The 20,992-nt window shown below is 51.6% G+C and overlaps 3 protein-coding genes across 4 annotated transcripts; 1 reads left to right on the forward strand and 2 right to left on the reverse strand.

The window, feature by feature from the left end:
- Positions 1-316: 316 nt before the first annotated feature.
- MPZL2 (myelin protein zero like 2) lies at positions 317-5,118 on the reverse strand. Its single transcript, XM_009937310.2, has 6 exons — positions 5,037-5,118; positions 2,707-2,873; positions 1,877-2,087; positions 1,481-1,625; positions 953-1,039; positions 317-403 (listed from the first exon to the last, which is right to left on the reverse strand). The coding sequence occupies exons 1-5, from the start codon at positions 5,089-5,091 to the stop codon at positions 988-990; spliced, it is 630 nt and encodes a 209-aa protein (XP_009935612.2). The 5' UTR covers positions 5,092-5,118; the 3' UTR covers positions 317-403; positions 953-987.
- CD3E (CD3 epsilon subunit of T-cell receptor complex) lies at positions 4,974-13,498 on the forward strand. Of its 2 annotated transcripts, none has more exons than XM_075442325.1 (8): positions 4,974-5,340; positions 8,084-8,274; positions 9,728-9,748; positions 10,047-10,067; positions 10,602-10,796; positions 11,585-11,737; positions 12,821-12,867; positions 13,192-13,498. In XM_075442325.1, exons 2-8 carry the CDS (start codon positions 8,193-8,195, stop codon positions 13,246-13,248), a joined length of 576 nt encoding a protein of 191 aa, XP_075298440.1. In that variant the 5' UTR covers positions 4,974-5,340; positions 8,084-8,192; the 3' UTR covers positions 13,249-13,498. The 2 variants fall into 2 exon arrangements, with proteins under 2 accessions (XP_075298440.1, XP_075298441.1); XM_075442326.1 differs by lacking the exon at positions 4,974-5,340 and adding an exon at positions 7,337-7,382.
- A 3,887-nt stretch (positions 13,499-17,385) lies between these two features.
- CD3D (CD3 delta subunit of T-cell receptor complex) lies at positions 17,386-20,966 on the reverse strand. The gene is made up of 5 exons (XM_075442405.1): positions 20,598-20,966; positions 19,190-19,402; positions 18,553-18,684; positions 18,086-18,129; positions 17,386-17,705 (listed from the first exon to the last, which is right to left on the reverse strand). The coding sequence occupies exons 1-5, from the start codon at positions 20,668-20,670 to the stop codon at positions 17,643-17,645; spliced, it is 525 nt and encodes a 174-aa protein (XP_075298520.1). The 5' UTR covers positions 20,671-20,966; the 3' UTR covers positions 17,386-17,642.
- Positions 20,967-20,992: the final 26 nt, after the last annotated feature.

Raw genomic sequence — 20,992 nt, forward strand, 5'->3', positions numbered from 1 at the left:
CTTTTCGTGATGTCAAAGAGGACTTTGAAGGAGGAAAAATGGGGCAACACAAATGCACCTTGAGATCTTTAAGGTGCAAGAGTGCATCTGCTCAGACACTTTGAGAATCTCTGTTCAGCCAGCTATCTTGACACTTTGTTCAAAGCTTTGGGCATTTTTTCATCTTCAGAGCAGCCTTCTTCACATTGTGCAGGCGTGAAGATTAAGGCAAGTTCCTTGCTGGTGGGCAAGTGCCTCCTGCTCTGCCTCAGTGCAGGAAATGGACAGCTCATGTCAATGTCGCCTCTTGCCTGGAAGGGTCTCAGCTGAGCAGAGATACCACGCTCGCAGCATGAGGCGTCTGTAATTCAGCTTTGTGCTAACGTCCAAAATTACAAGCTTTCACCATCTGCTTTAGAAGTACCTAAGAAGAAAGATTAGAAGAAAAATAAAACATTCATTACCCGGGGTTATTGTTGAAAACAAAAACAGTAGAGGCAACTGCTGACCTCAGAAACTGACTCGGTGAAAATCATGCTGAAATGTTTCAGCAAAGGCAGGAAATCTGGAAACAGTTTCAGCCCTCCTGTAGCAATTTTAAAACAATAAAGATCAAATTAATCAAAAAGCAGACTCAGAACTGGTGAAAGAAAATTAATTAATTCCTCCCTGTTCACAAAACAGGCATGTCATGAGAAGTGGCAACCAGGGCTTTCCTACAAATGCTCCTCAAGACTACGGCGGAGAAATCTCTTCTGCAGTTAAGCAGCAGTTCTGTCTCCACTGCCTGTTCGGTTGTCAGTCTCTCTCTGAGGGCTCCTCAGGAGCAAAGTGTGACCGTGGTCTCAGTTGTTTCTGCTTATGGCTACCATGGCCCGTGGACTGGGAATAGAGGTGAAATACCTGAGTAAAACTGTCTTAGCAAGCCTGCAGTGACACCAAGATATTAACTAGAGAATGTTTGAATGGATACCTGCCCTGTGTATGCCATCAAAGGCCTCTAGTCTTCTAGTGGACAGGCTGCTTTTCTTCTTTAATCTTCAGATTCTCCTTTTCTCTACTGTTATAAAGGGGGGGGGGGGGGGGGGGAGGAGAAAAAAGCCCAAATCAGTGTCAGAGATCCTGAGCAGCAGAGTCACGTATAGCATCCATAACACGTAACAAGAAGTTAAATGACAAGGTAATAAGCATGCTACGTGCATGGTGACCACAGCGTCAGGTTCGTGGAACAGTGGTCATCCGCCAACTACCAGCACGACAGCCAGATCCTTCTCTGAGTGAGAAGCCACCTTGAAGGGCAAGAGCAAAACGAGGATTCCAAAGCTGGTTCATCCTGGGGCTCTGTTCTGACTGCAAGTGAGCAGCCATCTATTGCTAATTGTGCTGGCAGTTTTGCATTGTAAACACTTAGCGTAGGGTCAAAGCCAATGATTCAGAATAGCTACGAAGGTCTATGTGACAAGCTTCCCCAGAAACCTTTCTCTCTCCCCTCTGTCCTTACAGTTCAGTGTCTGCCACCTCGCTCCTCTTCTCTTGCGCTTTCTTCCGACGGTATCGACAGATAATCACAACTGTCACCACAATGATCATCAGAACACAAGCAGACCCAATGGCCACCGCCAGGAAGTGGACTTCTGAGAAATGCACTGTGCGGAGAGAAACAGGTAAATGAACAAGAGGGACACGCAGGGGGCTCTTGGTGTGAGGCTGCGAACCTGTATTCATGAATGTAACACTTCCTCAGGCTCCTTTTTCCCTTCTATCCACTGACTGCCCTCATGCTTTCTCTTTATAGTCCCTTTTCTTCCATGCATTTTCCCAAATGTGGAGGAATACCTGCCAGTGCTTCGCACTGGCTAAATTCATGTGGCCTCTGGTGGGGTTCTTGGCCCCTCACCTTTCTGCACAACTCGGAGTCGCACTTCACCAACTGTGCCATGAACATCTGGCGGGTTCTTCACTTGGCAGGTGAATGTGCCATTGTCAGTGGGCTGCAAATTCCAGATGATGATGGAAACATCATTACGCTCAATATTCCCATCCCAGGTGACTCGCTGTTTAAACCGTGCAGGAGACAGTTCGTAGGGCTCCTTCAGGTAGTAGAATACCTACAAGAAAGAGAAGAAGCTGTCATTCCTACACACTGCTGCCTTTGTGATGGAAGCAGCACGTGGAAGTGGAGTGGCAGTGGCTGGGGCACTTGGCCTGAGCTGAGGACAGCTTTGTTGGCCCAGTCGCTCTCAGATGAATGCTGAGGCCATTTCAAAAGACGGTGCCCTTGCTCCAGCAGCTGTGCAAGCTCTGTCCTGCTCGAGTCTCGGGCTTCATTAGGCTGTGTTCAGCTACAAGGCAGTATGAGTTGAGCTGCTTGCCCTGCCACATTGGCCAAAGCAAAACATTCTGCAAGTCACATCAGGTTCAGGATGTTCAGCTGTGGTGCAAGCAGGGACGGTTTCATCAGGCCCTGGATATTTTAACCCTGATTACCCAAAACTAAACATAAGCAATGTTTCTTCAGCCAGGGTCTGTAAACAAAACTTGCTCAGTGATCATTGTGGGTAGCAGAGAAAAGGCCCAAGATGTATGTACGTGTGCGTTTCAGCTGAGCTTGCCCATACCCACAGCTGGAACCGTTGCCGTCACTGGGCTTACCCAGTGCTGGGCCTTGGGACTGGTTTGTTTGGGCAAGCGTGCACCTGTGCAATGGAACGTAAAGGTCTCACTCACTGGCTCATGAGGGCTCAGGTCCTCGGGCTGGAAGTTCCAGGTCACTGACAGGCGCTGGCTAATAGGGCTGCTGCTGGAAAAGGTGCACTTTAACCTCAGGTTAGTGCCGTTCACAGCATTCACCTCCTTGGAAGTGTGAACTTCCACGGCTGCCGCAGGCCACAGCGCTGTAGGGAGAACAGCAAGGGTTAGAGGTAAAGAAAACTCCTGTCTAGGAGTAAGCTCATCACTTTGCCTTATCTGCATTTAGTCTGTGCAGGAGCCTGCCTTATCTGTCCCTGTCAATGTTTAATCTGACAGTCACAAGCACACAGCTGTAATTAGTGAGGCGGGTGATCCCACGTGTGCAGAATCCAAGAGATCCCCTGTGCTTCATGGATTTTGTCAGTTGATACGCAAGTGGCACAGCGCTGGTTTTGAGGGAGTTTGCATTCATCTGAACTGCCAATACAGTGCTTTCTTTGTAGTTTTGTGGCTGCACAGTTAAACGCTTACAGCTCTGGTAACTGGTTGAGCGAGGACCGCTGAGAAGGACTTGCCTATAAGGACAACAGACTTCATTTAGGGGGTGAAATGTCTCTCTTCAGGCATGAGCAAACTTGACATCTAGGAGGTGTGGTGCTGCTGTAAATGCCACCCCTCCTTAAATACACATTTGCTCCTGCCACTAAAGATACCATACAACTTTTCACGTGCTTGTCCTGGTCACATTTGCACAAGTGATTACACTCTATTGCACTCGATTCCCCAAGCAGATTTCTTCAGAAAAGCGGTCCTGCCCTTCCAAGTAGGATGGCTGAGCCCCAATAAACAATTGCTGTTTCCCATGCTAGAACTTTCCTTTGTACCCTCTGTGCTATCAGCCTGAGTGTCAGGCACACCAGGGTGAAAGCTGCTCTCGCTGGTGTACGAAGTGCCTGTTAGAAGGTTAATAGCCCAGCTGGTCAACTACAGTCAAATACAGTCAGGCTGAGGAACTCTACAGGAAATCCTCAAGGTAAATCTGTAAGCGTTTGTCTGTCAAAGACGCATCCTCTGTTAGCCAAACCACCACAGCTGCCACTTTAAAAATAACAGTGTGCCAGACTACCCTGAAAGAGAGACAATCAGCAAGACACAGGAAGGAGAAAAACGAAACAAGGAAACCCAAAGGGTTGCTGGTGAAGACGCCTCTCACGCTTGAGCCTGGCTGTGCCCTGGCTTGCCCAGCCGTTCAGGCAGAGTCCAATCACTCCGGCAGGCTGGTGCTACCAAAATGGTGGTGCTGCGAGTCCTTGCTTTTTTCCCTGCAATCGCTGTGTTGCTTGCCTGTCCGCTTTAGCTCCCTGAATTAGTGGGTTAGCTTCCACAAAACAGCAGAGCTGAGCTAAAACTCTTGCTGCTGCAGAAAGGGACAGTCCTCCCTGGTCCTGATCATGTGCTGCCATTAGTTCCCTTTTGCACGCTGGTCAAATTAACCCAGCAGAAAATGAAAATACTTATAATTTCCTGTCACTTTCGGAAGATGAGTTGACTCACCTCAGTGTGATTCAAGCACAAAAAAGCTTATCTGAGGTTGTAAAATACGGCTTCATGATAAAGACAATAAATACGTTCCCTGTCTTTGAAAATAACTTACGACCAAAGACTTCCTTGCCAAATAATTTTTTTTCTCAACAGAGAAAAAGTGTGAAATGCCAAAACACTGAAGGTGTTCACATTTGAAAAACTTTATTGGCAGAGATCATGTTTCTTTGGATGAGAAACATGATCTCTGCCAATAATACCAAATCTTTTCATGTTAAATTCCTTTGAAAGAACAACTGTGGGAAATAAGTGTAAAATACTTTTTTCAAGACAGATTACTGAGCGTATTCATGTGCTGATGCATCTAGGAAAGGAGGACATGGTGTTCTCAGGTTCCAGCCATACTGAGATAAACCACTGAAAATTCAAGCACGTTTATTATTGTCAGTCTGGAATCGTTGTTGTGTAAAGAATCTAAACTCAGTGCTGCTTAACAATCGCTGACTGTCTAGTAACAAAGACAGGGAAAAAAACAGCTAGGAGTAAAGTCCAGATTCCTGGCAGGAGAGAAAAAGATGTGTAACCAGAGCTCAGAATGAGATCAGTGTTCTTCTTCCGCTTGAACACACCTAAACCTGTTTGTCGATGAAAGTCAATCACTTTGTGCCACTTGCAGTGAACCCCGGACCGAAAGAATCACAGCAATCATCCACAAGTATCCGAGACTCCTACAAAGTCGCTGCCTTAATGAGGACGATAATTAAGGGATCAGAAGAGGAAAGTCAAGATGGCAACTGAGGCCGGACAGTACCAGGTTTCCTTACCTTGGAGCTGTACCCCAAGGAAGAGCGCAGCACCCAGGCAGCTGGGGCCATGCATCAGGAAGAGCGGTCTGTACTCCACGGGCTAAGCAGTACCAGAAAGAGAAGTTCCTTTCAGGTTTTCGAGAACTGGATGACAGAGGACTTTCTCCAAGCCTTCCCAGCACAGCAGAGCAAACTCCTTTCTCTCAGCTTGGCCTGCAAGGCAACACGAGCACTCCTTCTCGCCTGAGTCAGCGAGCAATCCCCGCCCGTGCAGTGCAAGGCAAGGTGCGGCCAGCACAGCTCCCTTTGGTGTGTAAAACAGGTAAGATTAATTTCTTCTGCCTCCCATATTCCTTTGCTCTTTTGTGTTGCAATCCTCCCTCCTCCCAGCTTCCACTGGAAACCACTCCCACTTCTTGTGGGAGGTAATTTTGCTCCTAAAAGAAAATTTGCCTGAAGGTGTTTTCGCTAGCCTGAAGGAATGAGGGCCAGTTGTTTGGCAGAAACCTGCAAGCAGTCCAAAACAGCAACCCAGACCAGACCATCTGTGGCAGCAGTGTGGGCACAAGTCCAGAGGATGGAAATGTCCTGCTGAAACACAGATACCTACAGTAAAATGATCACTACAGCTCCTTGCCTGCAGGCATCCTGCAGAATAACTGGGAGACGCATTAACTGGGGCTTGTAAAGTTCTTGGAAAACTCAAAAGACAATTCCAGCCCGGTGGAAGTCCGGGCACAGCTGGGGAAACCCCACTGTGCTTGACAAGCAGCACAAGGCACTAGAGAAACTCCGTGCAATGCAAAATATTCTCCTGGTGGCACGTGGCAGTTGTGAGAGCATGAAAATGAGTTGTGCGTGTGTTGGCAAAATAAAAATGTTTGCATTCGAAGACTATAAATCACTTTAACAGCAGAACCTGCTGCTGGCTGTGGCCGTGTTTGTGTCTGGTCCATAGTCTAGTTCCAAGAAGTCATTCCAGGTTACGAGCTTTCGTTGTGACTGATGCTAATTTTCCTTGCAGGGACGGGGAGGATGCCCTAATCTCTAGAAGTTTTGGAGGGCTCCCTTCAGCTCAGAGCTAAGGAGCAGAGGGAGAGCAGTCATGCTGTGCAGCAGCATGGGCTCCGATGGGGATGTTCTGGATTACCCGGGACACACTAAGAGGATGTCAGAACTGGCCGGACCGAGGTTTTAGTGGAAAGAGGACAGGAGCAGGACTCTCCAACTTCCTGCTAAGAGCAACCATGTGGACATGTCTCCTCCCATTTACTGCCATAACATCCTCGTGGCAGTTTCTGAGGAGAACACTGCATTCATTTTTAACTTTTAAACTTCAGATTCAGCAATGTAAAAAACCACTGAGGCCATCAGTATCACAGATTGTCCACAGACCAGTACAGAGAATCTTGTCTCTGCTAATAGCTCTGAGATACCAGGTATCTCTATTTTCACAGCAGTAATTTGGCCCTGGGTTAGCCCTTCATCACCGCAGCTCCTCAGATTTCCACTCAGTTACTATTCAAAACATCACCTCTGTTTCTTTCATTGCCATGGTAAATATTTATTTGTCTGTGTTTTTTTCGTTTGTTTGTTTTGCAAACAGGATACTTTTGCCTTTTCAGATTCTCTTTCAAGTATCCGCCAGGCAGCGCTCAGCAGTCGAAATGCTGCTGCCTCCCAGGATCCTCTTTCTGCACAGCAGCAACTTCTGGTCCTCGGGCAGCCCATGGCGAGCGCAGCAGGACACGCGTGCTCCTTGCTGTAGCTGCCCTTTGGCCTCGCTGGCCATGCACCAACACGACTGCCTCTCACTGGAGACCGCGTTTGTGTAACGCACGGGACGAGGCAGAGGATCTGTTCCGATCTTTGCTTGCAGACAGGTGCTAACCCTCAACATCTTGTTTCAAACACGCTGGCTCCAGCTCTTCAGAGAAGGCCTCGTCCCTGGCACCCTTACTAGCAACATAATTTCTCGTTTTTCATTTTGCGACTGAAGTAAGCAACAGAAAGATCTGGCAGCTGGAGGGAGCTCCTCAAAGAACGCAATAAGGGCCCACGACGTTGTCGTCAGCAACGTCGTTAACCGGGAAGGAGCCGGCAGCCAGCTCCACGCCCGCGGGCACCCGGGGCGGAGTCGCTCGAGGGGCGTGTGGCAGGAGCGGACCCCCCGGCTGGGCGTTGCGGGCTCCGCCTCGGCCGGCGCCCCCCGCCCCCCCGTCCCCGCAGCCACAGGCGCAGCTCCGCCACCTCGGCGGGCCGCCGGGCGGGACAGGGCAGCCGCGCAGCCAGCCTTCCCCCCAGCGCTGGCCTTTCGCCGGGGTGCCGCTGAGCGAGATCAAACCGGAGCAAGACAGGCAGCTGGTGCGTGGCAGGTGCCGTCCGTCCCGCGAGCGGCAGGGCCGCCTGGAAATGCCCCGGCAGGCTGTCGCTGCAGCTGCGGAGAGCCAGCGGCGCGGCCAAGCCGGTCCCCTCCCGCGGGGGGCAGCGGCCGAGCCTCCGGCGGGCGCCGGGCTCCAGCTCCCGGTCCGGGGCTGGCGGGGCTCAGCCCCGCTTGCGCAGCGCTCCTCGCTGTCGGTGTGTGCGGCAAAGGCCGCTCCTGAAAAGGCAGCAGGAATGAACGGGTGGTGTCAGAGGAGAACAGCCCAAGCAGAGTCCAGGTTGCCAGATCACCACTGACTAAAGCCCCCAGGTTTTACAGCCTGGCACTTGCAGGCTCCTTTCTGCTGGCCATACAGTGTCTCTGAGTGCTCAGCTTCTTGCAGCATTTCTGCTTCCTTTGTCGTTCCCTCACTATGTTAAGTTGCTTGCAGTAGTTTGAACTTCAGAAACACTCTGAAAAGCTGCTAGCAAGGTCCTGATGGCAAATCTAATCCAGGCTCGTTTACCTCTCCTGCTGCTCCTAGGGCAGTTACAACAGGTCTCCCGAGGCTTGAACTGGGCTGGTGCAGAGTGGCCACCCCTTGCTCTCAATGACGTTCCGTGGAGACGTTTTGAGCCTCCGCACTTCCTGACATGGGCTCACTTTATCGTACGTGTTCTGCGTCTTTCTTGGCTGCTTGCAGGTTTCGCTGGAAACAGTGAGTCTCCCCAGCACTGCTCAGTTCGTTGCCGTACACAGTTCTGAGAAAAAATCTTGGGCCTCTTTCTTGTAAACAAGAACTTGAAAAGCCGATGTGTTCCTGCAAGAGCAGGAGGACCACGAGGATGAGGCTGGAGCGGTCCTTGCCGCTCCTGGGGCTCCTGCTGTGTGCAGGTGAGTACAGCTGGCCAGAAGCCTGCGGGGACCAGGGGGTGGCTGCCTGGGGGTTGCGGAGGAGAAAGCACATGAGCGTGCGGCTGAGTTCGCCAAGTACCTGCAGCAACGTCTTCTGCAAGCAGCACGTGCAGCACCTATGGAGCTGGTGCTCTCTGGAGTGAGGGTTCCCTTCAGACTGCAGGGACAGAGAAACGGGAATCCAGCCCTCTCAGGCTAGAGAAAAGAACCTGGAGTCCCTAGTGAATTTTTGCTTGCTAGCTGACTTGCTGAGACACCTGGTCTCCAAACTTCATGCAGCAGGGTTGGAGCTTGATGCACTGCTTTCTGCAGCAGTGTGAACTATAAGGTTCTATGGCTTTAAATTTAATTTTACGCTTTATTCGTGCACTTTTCTTAAACTGTTTTGTGATCATGGGTAAATAACTTCAGTTCAGATTCACTGTGATATCATGGGAGTGGTAGCAATTTCCATGTTACTGGCTTGAACTGAGCAGCATTTAGAAATCTGGTTTAGGATGAAGAGCAGAGTATCTGTAAAGACTGTAAAGAAGCTGGTAACTATGAGAGATAAGTCTGAAAGGCAATTAAAAGATACTACAATAAGACTACAGCTACTCTGCCCATGTGCTGCAAATACCAACTGCTATTCTTTGAGAAGACTGAAAACATTTGGTTTAGCAATGCCTGTGCTTTTTTCAAATTTAAATTCATCTTATATAGAGAAAAAAGCATCAGCTCACCTTCTCTCCAGCCAAGTCCTATTCCTATGGAACTTCAAAACCACAATTTTGTTGCAAGTAACTCCTATTGTAAAACAATCATTACCTGGGATGAGACAACAGCGCTGAATACGTGAATACAGGTCACTCTTTTATTTACTTATGTTACGTTCTATCAACAAATGCTTTTAAAGCAAATCTCGTGTCTGATTCAGACCTCCTAAAAACTGTTTCTGTAATACTCTGGTTCCAGAGACTTCAGTGGAGCTACTTGGTTGCCACCAAGAGAGAAAAATCACATAGATAATCTGCTTTACAGTGTTAAATCAAGCGTCGAGGTCCAATCCTCCAGTGAGTACACTCTTGCAGAGGACAGTGGTTCTCGCTGCAGAAACCAGGAATGATTTTCTGGCAGTCTTTGGCCCCCGATAATGAAGCAAAATTGGTTGGTGTACAGCTTGCAATAACCCTTTCTCTAAACTGGGTCGAAAATTCTTCACGTTTCCATTCTGCGTTAGTCTGTGTCAAAAACGGCTTCCAAAGGAAAAGACTTTGTTTCAAAACAACATCCGGTCTCAGCTAGCAGAACGCTTCTAATGCCTTTAGCACAAATACAGGAGTATAAACATCTCTTTCAAGCAGCTGAGTTCAGAAAGGGTATCCTTGAAGTAAGAAAGGTGTATGATACCAGTAGCTAAATTACTTAACACGTATTATTCTTTCTTTTGTAGTTGGCACCGCTGCTCAGCAGGGTAAGTGTCTTTTACCAGCATTCTTAACTATTTCTTACCATAGAAAGACCAATTGTGCCTCACAAGCGAGCACTAAAAGTCAAATAGAAATACTTGAATTTTGCAAACATTGTAGAATAGGAAAAATTCCCTGCTCATGAATTTTTACTGATCGTACCGATTTGAAAAACTGGCTGTCATGAATTGTCCCTAATTATTGCTAGTGATCCCCAAGCATGGTTGGGCATGTTTCAACAGCAACAAGCAGTAAGGTATCAGCGGGCTGATTTGTTAACACTTATTACTCTCTCCTTTGCAGACGATACCGAAGCACAGCAGGGTAAGTGTCTTTTACCAGCATTCTTAACTATTTAGCGTAATATAAAGACTGAACATGCCTCACAGATGTGGAGTACAAGGCAGATGGAAATGTTTGAGTTCAAACAGTATTTTAGGAGGAAAAAAATTCCTGTTTGTTAGTTGCTACTGTCATCACCAATCAGAAACACCAGCTATAATGAGTTGCCCCCAATTACTGTTAGTAGTCTCCAAGCAAGGCTGGCCCCTTGCAGCTAGCAGCACGCACATGGATAAACAGAACGATGACTGGCAGGTGGCCAAGCTCTTTGACATAAAGTTGAACACTCTGCGATGGTATTTTCATGCTGTTTAGTGTTGCAAAGAATCAGTGTAAAAAGACTAACGGGAAACATGTATGCGGAAGACACATACCCAGGGAATTTACATTACACCATAAAAACTAAGATTTTGCAGCGCAAGCTGTCATGGTGGGCTCAGGGGTGGGCAGCGAAGCCTGCCCAGAAGCTGTTTGTAATGCTGGTTCCCCTTCTTGTTGGCCCGCCTTCCAATAAAGAATTCCTGGTGGAGATTTCCGGAACCACGGTGACAATCACGTGTCCCATCACTGAAGACAGAATAGAGTGGCAGTTAACTGGGACAAGAGTCAGCGGTAAGAAGCAGCATGTTATAGACAACCATGACAGCTCTCCTGTCAACGTGAGTTGTTCATCAGGTGATAAGAAGCATGCGATGTACCTGAATGCCAGAGGTGAGTCAAAAGGCACTCAGTCTGCGGGCTAAAGATGAAGTCGACATATTTCAGTGACAGATATTAGGAGCCGAGACCTGATTTTCCGTGCTGCTGGGCTGGGTGAATGCGATTCTGCTGAGGCCCTTCCCGCTCTGTGTGGGCAGTAAGGGCCCAAGAGCACCTTTTTGGCTAAAGGAATTATGCTGCTCTCTGCTTTTCCCTTCAGCTGAACTCAAGCTGGTTGCATGTCAATGGTTCCCACATACACAGCGCGCGATCTTTTTTTATACAGCTTCTGCCATGCTACAAGGCAAGAGTAATGTCTGTCGCAAAGGCCAGAGGCATTTCTTATCTTGTGGAGTGGAAACCTCCCATCTGCAGCACACAGCCTGGTCTCACTGACCCATCAACCAGGCGGAGTTTACCTGGAGTGATTGAAGCCTCTGAGCCGTTCGAAATTCGGGCAGCTGCTCTGCATTCAGGGCGTAGAGTCCAGCACAGGCAGAGAGAGGAGGCTGTGATCGAGGAGATGTTTTGCACCCTCCGGCTCAGGCCATGCAAACAGCAGAAGGTAGCAAAGGAGGTTGCATACACCAGCCCCTGGTCTGTGTCTGTCTGCAGACCAACATGGTGGGGTGGATAGAATGTCCTGCGCTGTCCCCCTTCCTTTCGGTTTGCTCTTTTCTCCTTCCCACCCAGAACTGTATCTTTTCTGCTAGCACTAAGCAGATGAGCGAGGCCTGGGCTTTCCTTGCTGGGAAGGAAGGGTGCCCATCTCTGAGCGCCTTCATCTCTTCTCCTGGCAGTGTGTGCAAACTGTGAGGAGCTGGATACCCTGGCAGTGACGGGGATCATCACTGCAGATCTTCTCATCACCTTCGGGGTGTTGATTCTGGTCTATTACTTCAGCAAAGACAGGAAGGGGAGAGCGAGCACTGGTGCTGGCAGTCGACCACGAGGTAAGAGCCATTTCAGGTGTCTCTGCTCTCCATGACGTCTGCCAAGCACTAAATTAAGCACTTGCCCTGCCGAGTGAAGGAGCCTGCTCTGTTCCCCCCAAGCCTCCAAGAATTCACAAACAATGCTCCAGCTTGCCCCATCTGTTGCTCTGGGCTGCCTTCTTGTATGGGACGGGTGCGGCTGCCGTGTTGTGTTAAAGGCTTCCTGCCCATAGGAAACCATTTCACAGGCTGTTGTGCGGCAGCGTGGAGTCTGCGCTGAAGCAAACGCTGTACGGTGGAGGCTCAGCTTGCAAGCAGAGCTGCAAACCCAGCCTGGCCCTGGCCCACTCAGCTGCAGTCTCAGGCAATCAAAGACCAAGAATTAGGCCCGCACACAGAAGATGTGATTAGAAATCGTGGTGTTATTAAAACTATACATTTGCATTTCTGGCTTCTGAGGCCATGGCTTGGTGACCCAGCGGGTCCAGCAGTGGGGCTAATGTTATAAATGCGGAGGGAAAGTGATGTAGGGTGGTGACCTCATGACGTCAGTTCAGATTTGTTCAGATGACATTTGTGCCAGGAAACTGCCTGTCAGACAAGTACCATGGGTGCTCACCAGCCAGACTTTGCACAGATCAGGCATGGCCACTTCTCCCCTAGCCTCCATGGAGCTGATGTAACTCTTTCAGCAGGTCTAAATTCCCCACTGTGTGTTTATCGTGCATGTTGTGTGCTGGGCTCCACAGAAATGTGAGGCTGTGCTCATGCCTGTGCAGCTTGCTGAGGCAGAGGAGATGTGGTACCCATACTACGGAGCTGTAGCCTGGGCCTGTGCTTATGAAGCCTTCTTGTTTTCAAGTGTTTCTTCACAAACAGAAAAGCTAGAAACTCACTCTTTTTGAAAGCAAGCTGATTTCCTCCTAAATGATCATAAGTCCTCCTGCCTGCAGCACTTGCATCTTTAAAAGCTTCGAGCTCATAATAAAGCCGTGTGAGTTGAGACAGTACACATTACCCTGGGGTCATCTCCGTGGAAGTCACTTGTGCTATGTTGTATGAATCATCACCAAGGATGACCTCTCTTCGCCTCTGTTGCAGGTCAGAAGATGCAGCGTCCTCCCCCTGTTCCAAACCCGGACTATGAGGTATGGAGGACCCGCATTTTTTCCATCTCTCTTTGCTGGTTGGGGAGGGATAGACAGAGCTTGGAACCTGCAGCATTTGAAGAAGCATCCAGTCAACCTCCAGGCTTTCCTGGGAGTGCAGGAAGAGGGTGGACCCTCTTCTCCCGGTGCTGAGACAGGCAGCTGGGAGAAGAACTGCAGCTTCTTGTGCATGCTACCAGAGCAGCACTACATCTGCTCGCTCTGTCATGGTTTTCTCCATGTATTGTGTGGACCAAGACTCTGGCGTTGTTTGATGGTGTGTGAATACGGGTTCCTGCACTAACATCTCTGCTGTTCCCACAGCCCATCCGGAAAGGCCAGCGGGAAGTGTATGCGGGCCTGGAATCCAGGGGCTTCTGAAATTCCCACAGATGACAGGCTGGCAAACAGCAACAGAGGGGCTACGTGCTTCTGCCCAGCTTGGTACCGGGTCTCTGCCGACCTGCTGAAGCCCAGACGTCTTGGAGTAAGCCAGGCGGCTGCACAGGACAGGCACCCTGCTCTGCTGTCCCATCCTGATGTGTTCCTTCCACCTTCGGTTTAACGTTCGGAAAAACAATCAAACGGGCATGTTGGCAAGAGAAGTCTTCCTTCACATTAAAGGACTGCAGCTTCCCTTGTGGTTCCTGGCCTCCTTTTTGCTCACACTTTTCTCGCTGCTCCAGTTGCGTGCTCTGGTTTTCGCTCCCATTTAATTTCTGCCCTGAGCACCTCTGCTTGCTCCTTGTGCCTCCCTGAGTAGCTAGTGGGCAAAGAGCGGGTCCTGCTCGGAATGACTGGCACCTGACCTCGTCCTGCGCTCGTGGTCAGAGCCTATCTTAGTTGTGCTGCCCAGGACTGTAACAAAAGAGACAGAAGCAGTCAGTACATTAAAAGCTAAATGGTACATTTCCATAGAGAAGCCACTGCTTTGAGTGAAAGTACTTCAGTTAAAAAGACCAGTTTTCCTTTAAAAAAAAGAGAAGCACTGCTACGAGCACACGCAGACTGACCTGTCCATCCCCCAGCCCTTCTTCTGTAAGAAATGAGTGGGGCTGAGTACCACTTTGCGTCCAGCGACCTTTATGTTTCAGACCTGCAGCACAAACAGCCTCACGGGGATTTGGTACCTTCCCAAGCCATCTGAAAGCCTCCTGTTAGGAAACCGAAGTGCTTGGCTGAGCGTTAGGTCTTCATTACTATTCAATAGTGGGGTCTTAGATATTTCAGCTACGACTTGAAACCCAGTCTAGCAACGACTGTCAGCTTTGCAGTCTGACTGAGACAGCACAGTGGGAATTTTCATGGTTCCTAGACTGGAAGTGAGACCCTTTGGCTCAGCCTCAGGACCAGCATTCTGCTCCGAAACAGCTTGTTCACTGGAATTTAAATGAATGCATTGAGACCACAGAGATAAAAGCCAGGACCTACAAAATCCAAGAGAGCATCAAACCCTTTTGCTAGGCTGTCCTTCTCATCCCAGAGACTTCATGGACTCCATTGTACTGACATTCTACAGTGTAGTCTAGGATAAACACATTTCTTTGAGTGTGTTGTACCCTAAGGGGCGTCCAAGTACATCTGCGGGCCGCGTTTCATTTTCCAGAGCTATTGCTCTTTGAGATTCTTGTGATCTGTCCTTTGCTGCTGCCCTTTCTCTCCCCATTTCAGCTCTGTAACCTGAGTTCTGCCCGGGTTCTGTTAGGAAGACGGTGAGCTGCTTTGCCGCTGGTAAAGATCTGTTTTAACTTTTTTATACACACATAAAAACTTTAATATATTAATAAAATGGGAGAGAGCACCCCCATGTATGCATTGGAAGAGAGTTCACCTGTGTTTTTCTCTCTGTTAAAGAAAAACATTTTTTGGTAAGGGGAGTTCTGAGGTCCGGAGTAGCCCGAGACAGTGAGAGCTTCTGTGGGTCTGTGCTACCAGGATGGGGGCAGACAAGTACACGTACAAACACACACTGCCGTGCCGAGGAGAGCAGGGCCTGAGAGCAGCGCAGGGTCAACAGCAGCTGGGAGGTCGGTCTCGGGCTGCTGTCCACGGGCAAGCAAAATAGCTGAGGTCCCATGCACTCAACATACAGGTTTTAAGTCTGCCTGATTTTAAAAGCTGCGGTTTCCAAAGCAGCAGCAATGAGGCAGGTAGTAACTTAAGGAGCAGGGCCCAAGAGATGCTGTGATGCCTGGGAACTTTTCTGGTCTAACACTGGCTGAGCGAGCCATGTTTCTGTTGCTCTGCAGAGCAACAGCTCTGAAGAAAGGAAACAGCAGCAGCGATTGGCACTGGGGGTGGTTTAACCCTTGAGTTTCAGCTTGGGGGGATGAACACCCAGCAAGTTTCATGCTTCGGATTGCTGCGCTTACCCTCCAGGATGTGGTTTTAAAGGCAGCACAGCTGGGTTTACCATACAAGGTGCTAAACATGTAGGAGGGAGATTGCAAGATACAAGGAGCACTAACCCCCAGCAGCTCTAAAACCACTCTGGCCCATGTTCTCAGCCTCTGCAAAACATCACCATTCCAGGGACGCTTGCTTAGCCCAGCCATACAGCCCATTGCCACAAATGTGATGTGAGAAGATTGGACCACTCCAGGTGTACCAGGTCTAAATTTCGCTTCAGGCTACACCCCAGTGCTTCTGCCACCATTTCTGGGGCTGCATGTTTGCCCAAACCAGTGCCATCCCATGCCCTCCTTACCTTGGCGGGATCAGCGCCCACCCAGTGACAACATCTTTCTCTGCCTCTGTGCTTGGCTGCACTATAGAAATATTTCTTTGCCCTCCCAAGAGTGAGGTGCTGAGGAGCCTTTCACAAACAGACGAGCTGTAAATGTTGCCCCTGCAACAAATCTTTGATCTGTGCAGAGCATACCCAGTTTGGGTTTCTCCTGCTCTTTGGGTGGGGTTAGCCACCTTTGCTGGTTGCTTTGAGATCCGATGGTGATGCAAGCGCCGTGAACTAGGCAGTCTGCTGGTCACTTTTTTTCTAAGGTCCTACTCAGACGGCTTTGCAGACCAAAGGTGGGTATCGGCATATTCTACCTCCAATGGCCGTATCAGCTCACCCTTCACTGAACCAGGCTAGAGTGGAAAAAAACCAAAGATATTATTGTGCTCCTGTGAAGAGCAAAATGCTGTTACATAAAGAGCTGACACCATGGGAAAACAGGTCGTTTTCATGTTCACTGGCTGCAAGGCTGATCACACACTGATTCCTGTTCGGGCATGTGGGGTGCACCCACAGCTTTGCACAGCCTACGTGTTGTTTGCTGTGTCAAATATGTCACAGATTTGTGGCCCATTTTTATTGAGTATTAACTCTTTTTGTGCTTACTTCATCCCACTGAGTCACTAGGCAGTTCATAGCCTGGCGCTCTCTGAAGCCAGTCACCCGGATTCTTAGAAAAGCAGGAAAACACAACCTACAGGTGTGTGCAACTGGCACACGGAGGGTGACCTGGTCTCTGAGGTTTCTAACTGCTAACTGATCCTGTCTGTTATCCGCCTCCCGTTTTGGCCATAGTCAGACCACACGAGCTGTTTCTGCTCAGAGCTGGGGAGCGGGGACCTTGTCAGGAGGAGCTGGGTTGGTGTGGGGAGACCCAGTGCCGCTCAGTGTCTGGAAATGTGCTTGAGCTGGGAAAGGCTCTGAAAGTTTACTCGTTTGCATCCTGTACTCAGCACACTGGGATGGCTGGTGAGACTGGAAAAGGGGTTGCCAAATGCCCCGTGGAAGGTCCCTGGCCTGGTCACGAAGGTGAGTCACTCTCCAGTGGGCTGCAGAGGCAGGGGGGAGCGGGAGAGCCTCCCAAGAACCTCCGAGGTGCAGGGAGTGCAGACTGCCTCTGGCCTTCGCTGCCTGGCCAGCTCTGCTGCCATGAGTTTTGCACGGTCACTGCTGCAGTTTTCACCTCCTCTGCTGTTTCCATTCCCTTTTTGGTCCCAACTCCCATGAGCTCTTCTGGGGAGCCCGCAGAGCTTGCATCTTTGCTCACGCTTCACTCCCTGAAGCACTCCGGCAACTTGCAGGTTGGCTGCTATTAGGCGACTGCGATTAGATGCTAAGCCCTGCATGTGCAGAGGAAATGTCATCCTGTCCTCCCTCCTGCCAGCTCCCCAGCTCTTTCCAGGGGACTGAGGTACGCAGGCACTTTGCAGGGGTGACACAGACCCTGCTGAAGGTCACTGTGCTCCTGGCGTCCCCGCTCCCCATTCTGGAAGGGGAGTTAAACGAGACAAAGCCTCTGCTAGGGTCAGGGGCAGCAAACCTTTCCCTTGACAAGGTCCCCCATCCTCAGCTTCAGCAATGGACCGGGCTGTCATTTAGATCCCAGTGGAGACAGTGGCAGAGCCATGGGCATCTGCCTGCCCTGGTAGAGCCACGTCCTACCGGGATAGGCAGGAGCCTTATGGCTCTGCAGGGATCCAGGCAGATCGCACCCAGTGCTCACCTTCCCTAGCGACTGCGCAGCTCCCCAGGCCTCAACACAACCGACGGAGCAGGCAGGCTATGGGATAGGCTCACCTTTAATAAGATGAATACAGAAGTGCAAGAGGTCATGAAAAGAGCAGAGTGCTACAAGCAGCCTATCCTGGCAAGGAGCCGGAGGGCTGTCCAGGCAAAAACCCGCCCTGTCTTCTGCCAGCAGTCAGCTTACAATGGCAGTGGCAGGGCAGGGTACCGGTGCTCTCGGGCACTGGTGGAGGCTTTGCTGTAATATCATTCCCGGTGTGAAGGAGTCAGGATCTTCCAGCATCTTCCCACTTCATTTGTGGGCCTTGGCAGGAGTCAGCCGGCTGTACTGTCCATCGTCCCGCTCGCCAAGGGGCTAAGAGGATAAAAAGGCGAGATGAGCTACAACTGTGTCTGCCCAGACCTGGGAGGGAGGGTACAGTGGAAGCTGGCCCAGCCCTCCCTTTGCCAAGCGTTTGGCAAGCTTTCCCTCCCCGCACACAGAGCTTAACACCACCAGAGAGTAAGAGGCAGGGCGTAGCTGAGCTTTCCCCATCCTCTGGGTCACTCAGCGGTAGGCGGCTGCGAATGCCCTAGCAGAGAGCCATCTCCAACGCAGCCCAGTGCCCCATGGCATCGAGCACCCCCCAGCAGCTGTGCCGCCATGGCCACACCGGTCCCACCACGCAGCCCCATGCGGCGCAGAGGTGCTGAAGCCCAGCACACCCACACGCACATGTGCACGCCCACGCTCACCTGGTAGAGCTGCTCGTTGGCAATCAGGTTCTGCCTGTCAGAAGCTAAATGAAGAAAGCAGGTGGTCAAGGATCAGGAGAGTCATGGGCAGTGTGGTGAACATCTGCAAACAAGGCCAAGTGGCTGGCTGCTTTCAGCCCTGTGCTTTTACTTCCTCTGGAGGCTCGGTGGAAAGCCCCTGCATGGCCTTGGATGTCCCTGTGCCAACAGCTGGTGTGTCCCTGGGATGATGCTTTGGTGAACCTTATGCATTCGATAGCCCCTCCCGGGAAGCTGAGCTAGGGGCAGGAAGAGTACCCAGGGTGCTCACACGGATCCCTAGCCTAGACATGCTGTGTGCCAGCTGCTGCCTGCAGCTTGCAGTGAGTGGGCTCTGTGGGCAGCAATGGAAAGTCCTAGGTACCACGCAGCTCCCAAAGATGCCCAGGCGCCTCCGTTCCCACCAGCCAGCAGGGCTCTCCCCTCACCTCGTGACATGCGTCCCTTGTCCTGGCCAGTGATACAATACACAGCAACTGCCAGGAAGACGGTGGCAACAACATCCGCAACCACGATCCCCGAGATGGTGGGAGCGTCCACTTCGATGCAGTTCTGGCACACTGGAAGCCCAAAAGGACACAGATGCCGAAAGCCGGGCCATGACCATGCCCCCGCCCCTTGGCCACCTCCACCCTGCTGCCGGGGTCAGTCCGAGCCCAGAGCGCTCAGCCAGCCCTGCCAGCCCAGGCAGGCTCCAGTCCCCGGGTGAGAGACCAGGGATTAGGTCTGGCTTGCTGCATGACCCAAGGCAGTGGTGCAAGGTGCCACGTGTCCCCAGCACTCAGGGCAGGCCACAGAAGGGCCAGCGAGCGGCTAGAAATGAGGCAGCGTGAGTGCCAGGCTATGGCACTGACCGAGGCTGTAGAGCCCTCACGGGGACACCGCATGCAGGGGAACGTGCAGCTCGGCTGTTCCCAAGGCCAGCCTGGCACAGGAGCTGTCAGGACTGCCGCAAACACGTGGAACCACCCTCAAACTCTGGGAAATTGGCAGTCCCCTCAAAAATTTGCTTGGGTGAGAACTCCAGGCAGTTCTGGCTCTAGAAACCAGGTTTGCAACACTTACTTCGATAATACACCTGGAAGTAGGACCTCTTCTTTCCCCTCTCCGTTTCACATACATAGATGCCTCTGGGATCTTCGTAAATTGCACCCAAGTCCAGCTGCGTTGTATTTCCTATCACATTCCCATCTTTCAGCCATGTGACTTGACTTTGGCTGCCTGTTCCACACTGCAGGAACGCCTTTCCACTGGCTTCTTTCACGGTTATGTCCTGTCCTGTAAAAAGAAAGGAGAGCAGAGAGCTTCACAGCTGAGTTCTCAACCCTCATGGTGGTGCAGAGCTCAGAGATCTCATGCATGGAGCTGGCTAGTGTAGAGAGCATCACATTAGGCTGTGCCCTGAGCAGCAGAAAGGACACCACAAGCAAACAACTCTGGAAAAAAGCAGACTACCCAGCGGAAAAGTAATCGAGTGCTCAACTGGTGGTTACGTTAATGCAGCTCTGGGTAGTTTAGAAATCCAAATTCCCTTAGAGTGAAAACTAACTGGAATCGGGCATCTACCTGGACTCTGTTCAGGCTGTATGTGCGTGACCCTCATCCCACACATAAAGACTGCATTGGTATTGAAGTGCAACTGCAGTGAGAGTCATTTCAGTGGGAAGTGAAATGTTTCCATCGTCGGGGACAGGAGCTGAGCCCAAATGGAGAGGCAAAAGCTCATTTGGGTTTTTATCCAATAGTAAAATAGGGTGACCTTTACTAACTTAAAATTTTTAGAGAAAAGCATGCAAAAAACTGCACAGAATTGCTTCCTTCACCCAAAGGCACCACCTTCAGTCCGTAAATGAAGAGTAAATTCCCTGTCTTATTTGCTGAGCGCTGGAACAGAGTACAGAACACAGCCCCTCCTGCTCGCCTATTTGTGCTGGGCCCAAAGCCCCTGGCTACTTTGGTCTAACACCACGGTACTGTCAAGTCCAACTTCACGTGCTCTGTCGTTGCAAGGCAAGTCTGAGCCATCGCAGATGGCCACGGTGTAACGCGCACAGCTCCAGCCTGCCACAGCGATGGTCCAGGGCAGGCACGGCCGTCAGAGCCATCCCGTCCTCACGAACCGTCGCACCCACTGCTCCTTCTCCCCCACCGACATCTACGAACCTCACACCGAGGTGGCGCGACGGAAAACCCCAGCGAGCCGCGGGGGCCTGCTTCCCAGCCACCCTCCCACCACCACCGACACCCGCGGCGGCAGCAGCACGGGTGGCAGTCGCCAGGGACCACGGCGAGAGCCCAGCGGCCACCGCTGCTGGCCCGCTGCAGCGCACGGGACGAGCCCCGGGCTCGCGGTCGGCGCGGGGTCCCTTGGGCGCACCACGCCGGGGGTCTCCGCGCGCCACCGTCCCCGTTTCAGCCACGGGACTCAGCACCGCAGCAGCCCGCCGGCAGAGCGCGATGCCCGGGGACTCACCTCGGACAGCCCAGCTCGCCACGGCCAGGCTGGCGAGGAGCGCCCAGGCGCCCGGGGCCCTTCCCCTCCGCATGGCAGCGAGCGGCCGCGGCTCTGCCCGCCGCGCAGGGGAGAGGATGCGGGGGAAGCTCCTCACCACCACGCCCCGCCCGCCCCGAGACCTTCGCCAGGGACCGGATGCCGGGGGCTGGATTCTCCCTCCCCCCGCAGCTGGGGGTGCCTGAGCAGCCCAGGGCCCGCCTCCCCACCCCAGCCCCAGCGCCCACGGAAAGGCAGGGGAGGACAGCGGGGCCTGAGGTGGCAGGTCCCCCAGCAGCCGTGGGCCCGCGGCAGCCACAGACCCCCGGCAGCAACGGAGCTCCGGCAGCCACGTTTTCCCCTTCAGCCGCGGGTCC

This window comes from Opisthocomus hoazin, chromosome 24 (assembly GCF_030867145.1).
Source record: "Opisthocomus hoazin isolate bOpiHoa1 chromosome 24, bOpiHoa1.hap1, whole genome shotgun sequence".
In the NCBI taxonomy this organism is placed as follows: domain Eukaryota; kingdom Metazoa; phylum Chordata; class Aves; order Opisthocomiformes; family Opisthocomidae; genus Opisthocomus; species Opisthocomus hoazin.